General features: G+C 36.0%; 1 protein-coding gene across 1 annotated transcript; it reads left to right on the top strand.

Moving 5' to 3' along the window:
- The first annotated feature begins 4,808 nt into the window (after positions 1-4,808).
- LOC111037740 (nuclear transcription factor Y subunit gamma-like) lies at positions 4,809-5,876 on the top strand. Its single transcript, XM_022320474.1, has one exon. It carries the CDS (start codon positions 4,809-4,811, stop codon positions 5,874-5,876), a length of 1,068 nt encoding a protein of 355 aa, XP_022176166.1.
- Positions 5,877-6,384: the final 508 nt, after the last annotated feature.

The raw sequence follows: 6,384 nt of genomic DNA, 5'->3' as shown, positions 1-6,384 counted from the left end.
GCGGCAGAATCGAACCACGCCTAATGTGATGTTATTGTCGTACTGTCCGAGACAACGGGAATAATGAACAAGAGAGGGACGAAAAACGTCAAATATCCCAATAACACCCAAATTTATATCGGTGCAGACGACTACCTACTCATTAAGTGCAATACCAATTCATTTTCGACCGTTTACAATAACAATGCCCGTACGGACTTCAATCACAACTGAACAATGTAACTGTATAGCGCACAATCGTATTGTATCAAACTATATCAAACGTTAATGTCAACCTATTAAAAAGTGGTTTCCTTGATATCGAATTCTATATACCTGATTGTCACATTAGCGAAACCCCATAAAGCCATTAAGAACCGATATCGGGCATCGAAGACACCAAATTCAGGAGGATAACTTCAGTATGTGGTTTACCAGTGCAATTGTCACACGTCTTAGTGACCGTTACTGTTCCAACGAAAAAAATATTATACTCTTTCTGGTGTTTATTGAGCTCCGGGGCGATAATTCAGCGCAGTTTTGCAGCGCACGTGTCGGTTTTTCTTCGCCCACCCACTTCGGCTTTGTCTGCAGCTAGCTACCCGTCTAGACCGCGTGCCGCACAACAAGTGGTAAGTCTACTACAAGTCTAGAAAATGGGTAATACAATATTATACGTCGAGCCTATCTCGATAATTCTAATTTTTTTTCTCGCCCCCCGAAGAGTTTTCAGTTTGTGTTTGAGTTAAATAACTCGATAAATACATATTAATATGTGCACATTTTTCGAATCATTTATTTTAAGTTAAATTAATTTTTATCCCCTTTAAAATTCGAATTTTCGAATAATATTTTACTATCATGCATTTGGGCAGTTTAATAGGTTAATGTATGCGCGCATGACCGCGCGTGAATTGACGTTCGACCTCTATTTAAATTATTCTATAAAACAATATCAGCTATTATATTTAGGCATAAGAAAACTAAAATTTAAAAAAAAAACCAAACCTTTCACTTCAACAGACATTATAGTAAAAATAATATGTTATTTTGATATTTCGCGGTTTTACACTGTGCCATTTTCAATTTAGTTTTAATATTAAATACTTACAACTTTTGAGATTTCATATTTTTTCTATATTAGTTTCAATTTTAATTGGCTAAGTGTTTGATCTATAATCATTCTATATTGTTTTTACATTTCAACAAATGACTATTTTTGCACGTCGATGAATAACATTGGACCTACATCTGTTGACTATTGCTAAATTTTAGTTTTTAATTTAAATTCAATTTGTATATAAAAATTATTATACATACGTTTATTGTTTTGGTAATGTAAATGATCAATTTTATTTTTTTTCAATTTTAATTTCAATTCCGAATATTATTATCAACAACAATTTTCGATTACGATATTACTTTTGATTTTTAAAAGGTTTTCAACAATTTTTATCGATATGTAAAATCAATTTTGAAATCAATTTCAGTCTAAAGTGTAGCATAGAATATATTTGAATACTATTAAGACCGTCCTCGATTTACATAACGGTGTTTACTATATGTATAAGATTGTATTTGAATAATTTGAATAGATTACATTTTTTTTTTAATGGTTGTGGAATTATTCAATTTTGCAAAGAATAAGCTTACGAACCCAAAATTTCTGATTCTTTTTAGCCATTACCATAGAATAGTAACAATTGTAATGTATGGCTTGATTTTGTTTATAACAATATTCCGATTTTATTAATACGAATCAATAAAAATTGCTTATAACAATAAAACTGAATGCAAACTTCATCAATATTAATGTGGAACAAATAATAACCAAGCCACACGTGAGTAGACGAATTTTCATTTCAAACTTTTAGTCCACCGTCAATGTTTTAATTAGGACTCGGATTTAAATAGCCTAAAAAAAATGACGAATGCCAAAAAAAAAATGTTTAAAAACTGCACTTAAACGTGTCAAAATCTCGAATAATGCAAAACGAAGTGCATATAATCAACATATTGTGTACTTGAAATACATTTGTATTGTTGGAAACATCTTGTCAAGCTCTGAAAATAATAATATACAAGTGCGTCGAAATCTGAGCCTCCAAGACTTAAAATAATATCACGCAAGAAAATAACGCTTCTTGTTTTTTGAAAGTGGAATGTCGTTGGTCTTGTAATTTATTAGAAATTCTTCAGGACAGTGTTTTCCTTAGGCTAATGAAAATACAAAAAAATAACATCTCCAACTCGTCTAAACACACCCGCAGACCGTAATCGCTCAGAACATAAAATGAATAAATATTTACTATACCTACCCATGTAACATCTACTAGACGTGTTTGTTTTAGATAACATATTTTTTAGGTTCGAATGTATTATACTGGTTTCACATTGATGTGTTTTTTATTTGTATTTATGTTTATAATATGTATATTATGTGAATAGTGTTCTGGGTAAAAGCAGTTCTGTGTTAATCTGTAAATCTGTATAGATTAGAAATTGTATGCCTGGTAATGGCGGTCGGTTTTTTAGTGACTACATTATTATTCATATTATGGTTTTATGAGCGTACGGCCCACGAAGTGACAGAAAAACTCGGAATATCTATGTGACTATACATTTAAAGCTACGTTTTTATTTGAATCGGTTTTCGGTCATTTCATCAACCTTCATAAATATTATGTAATATTATCTTAAAGCAGATTGGATACCTTAACCAATAATTGCTATTATTTAATAATTATAACAAGCAATGTTATTATGAACATAAAATAGTATATTATATTGACTGATTTATTACAAACTTTTTAAAAAAAATTATCGAAAACATGCACACTTATGGTATATTTTTGCATTAAACGCGGAACTTCTTATTTTCTTTCATTATACTGTCGTTAAATTTTCAGTACTATTATTATTAAAACCGTTGACAACTGTCAAGGTAAAAACAGTTTCATGTAAATCTATATTGAAAATCTTAAACATTGTCTTTCAAAGATCACGACTATTTTGGTGTTAAATACGGGATTCGTTATTTTTTTTAATTTCTAACAATATGAATCCTAAACATCTTATGATGTTTACTTGCATACATATTTTCATTTGAAAATCTTAAGTACCCGGCCACCATGGCAACATAGTAGATTTACATTCTTAAAAAACAACCACACACTACACTATCACCCGGCGGATTAATAGGTACACAATATTTTCACCATCGTATTTCCTAATTTTTCGCTAAACGTACATAATTAACTGTTTTTCGTCAACATATATATTCCGTAATATTTTCAACCGAATATCATTTATTACCGTTTTACAATTAGTAGGCACGATTCTACAATTATTTTGACTGCAACACGCAGACAGTAACCAAATTCGGTGACTTTTTTTTAAACGACACATTTCTACAAGATTATATCAGCGTGGAAAAAAATACCTTATATCTCGGTGTAACCGACAGAATATATTATAATAATATCATAATATATTCCCGAAAATTTCTCACGGAGATATAACTGCGGCAATGAACATATCTCGTTTTCCGTTTTTCCGGTTTTTTTTTTGGAAGCAACAATCAGATAAAATCCCGATTGGTATCACTACTGAAATAATATTGTAATAGTCATTATGCATTTGAAATAATATTCCTGTTGGTATTTTTAGTGATTTCATTTGAAACAATAATAATATTAAAAGTATTAAAAATAAACTACTAAAAGTTAAGATACCAAAATACTTGTATTTTAAAAATATTAAAAAGTTTCATTTTCGCGTTGAAAGTATTTGAAAAGTGTGCTATAGATCGTCTGGTTATTGCGATTGAACTCTTCGGTCATTAAAATGTCCAGTTAAAGGTTTCGTAAAATCGGGGATGTATATTATAATACACGTGAGTCAATTAATTTTAAAACAACGAAAAATATTTTTTTTCGATGGTTTATTTTGTTTCGCTAAAAATAATGTGAATAAATGTAAATTGCCCTGCTGAGGTTTAACAGAATTGAAAAAAAATCAGTGAAACGAACGCAGTTATTTATACTAATTTAGAAGGCGGTTGTTAAGGAAATCCGTGTAAAATGTATTCTCGTTATAAAGATGGTCTAAGGTTAGTTCGATATAAAAATGTTTCATATGAAATTCCTATACAATTATAACATAATATAAAATTCCTTTGATGTTTAAATTCAAAGCATTCAAGTTAATGTTTCCGCATATTTCGACAAAATATTTGATTCGTGTTAATGGCGTATTTGACGATTAGGACCTTAATGATTTTAGGACCTACTTCGAATTATTTGGATATTATATCTTCACCGATATTCGTTTGGATTCCTAACGAACAATAGAATGCTGGTACAAAAATCACTTCAGTGGATAAATGCAATGAAATTGTATTAAGAAAGCGTGCGAGCTTTAACTTTTTTTTTTATGCAATGCAAGTCTATATAATTGCAGTTTAAAAATTCGACTATACTCAATGATAATAATTGTGCTCACAACTACGATTATCGGTATATGTGTACTCATATTGTACAATATATTTTTCTTAATATTTTAATTTGCACTCAACAATACAATATGTTATTACAATATTATACGTAAATACCTAATCGGACTATTTTTTTTTGTGTTTAGGTGCTGTTTGACAAAAAAAAAAAATCGGTGGCATTAAAATCTACGCCGAGATAGTATTTTACTAAAAAAAAAAAACACGATAATTACACTCGGATAACGATTTCGCAGAACCGCGGAGGTTAAGTTTGTCGTCTATGCGCATTTGGTCTTCACCTCCATAGCTGGATTCGAAAATCGTCGGACGGACAATGAGTAACGCGGAGATCCATGATTTGACGGATAGCGACCGGGAAGATGGCAAGCTGATCATAAGTTCCATGAACTTTCAGCGCTTGAACTACAGGCCGGGGAGCAGTGGAAGCGACAACCGACTGCGGATTCCCATTCCCATTAAGAGGCGACACCTCGGGCAAGACGACTACCCGAACTTCGAGAGGCAGTACATACAGAACATCAACATCCCGACCGCCGCCAAGACGGAGAGCGACGCGGACGGCGTGGTCCAAAACCAAGACGACAATTATCACTTCCTGATGAGCTTGTTGCCGTACCTGCGCGAAGTGCCGAAAAACCGGAAAATGGTGATCCGGCACAAGTTGCAGAAAGTGTTCGTCGAGGAACAGGAGCGGAAAAGCGTCGGCAGAAGCGCCCCGCCGAACAACCCCGGCTTCAATCATTTCCAGCAGCCGTTCGCCCGCGCGTTCGTGCCGGATCCGCCTCAGCACCACGTGCCGCAGACCCCGAGACATCCGCCGCCGCCGTATCCGGTTTACAAGCAGGAAGTCGGCTACAACAACTACGTGCCGTCGGCCACGGCGGCGTCGATGCCTCTGCAAAACGCCAGCGCCTCGACGTCCACGGCCTTGGGCGATCTTCTCGTCCAGCAGCAGCAGCAGCAGCCGATCCTGCAGCAATTCGCGGCGCCGACCGGACATCAGCAACTGCAGTCGTACGCCAACAGCAACAGCAGCTTTTCCAGCTACGCCGCCACCGCCGCCTCCGTCGCCAACAACAGCAGCAGCAGCAGCGGCTTTTCCAGCTACGGCGCCACCGCCGCCTCCGCCGCCAACAATGCCAACAACAACAACAACAACAACAGCAGCAGCAGCAGCAGCGGCTTTTCCAACTACGTCGCCACCGTCGCCGCTGACAACAACAACTTTTCTAACTACAGCTCCGGCGCCGCCGCCACCGCCACCGCCGAGGTCATCAACGACGGCTTTTCTCACTACAACTCGACCGCCGCGGACAACAGTACTTACACTTATCAGTCGGCGGTGACCGGGGAACCGCAGACCATCACGTACTTGCAATGATATGGGTATTCGACGAGGTGGCGCAACCGCGGGGGAGGTGCATGACGTGTCCGCCCCCTCCCTTCAAACCGTTTGTTCGAGTCTTTCGAGTCCTTTTTAAAATTCGCGAAAAAAAAACTCGAGGAACCGCTGTACCTTTATACTCCGCTGACGGGGACATACCTCTCCTCGAAAAAATCCATCTGGTTGCACCACCGATTCGATACCTATATAGCTGCTTGCCATACGGGTCATGCGATCGGCTATGTTCGCGTGACATTACTCAATATCCTAGCTATAGGGTAGTGTACGCTTTATTTTTATTTTTTTTGACCAATTTGGAAAATCAAGTACAAATTAAAAATTTTTATAATATGCAAGCTTTTACAAGTCCCTAACCCCAATCGCGTGTACATGCATGATTTAACATAAAAACCCATTTAACCATCGCTTTTTTTTTATTTTCATGATATTTTACTTTTATACGGGCGGTGATCGTTTAGGCGAGTGAAATTCTTACACCTCAGTG

The sequence above is a fragment of the Myzus persicae genome, unplaced genomic scaffold (assembly GCF_001856785.1).
Source record: "Myzus persicae strain clone G006 unplaced genomic scaffold, MPER_G0061.0, whole genome shotgun sequence".
Lineage (NCBI taxonomy): Eukaryota > Metazoa > Arthropoda > Insecta > Hemiptera > Aphididae > Myzus > Myzus persicae.
The sequence above is the reverse complement of the archived record's forward strand: the minus strand, read 5'-3'. Positions and strand labels throughout refer to the sequence as shown.

Bases quoted from the DNA above. Each gene is read 5' to 3' on its own strand.
- LOC111037740 (XM_022320474.1), top strand. From the start codon at position 4,809: ATGAGTAACGCGGAGATCCATGATTTGACGGATAGCGACCGGGAAGAT.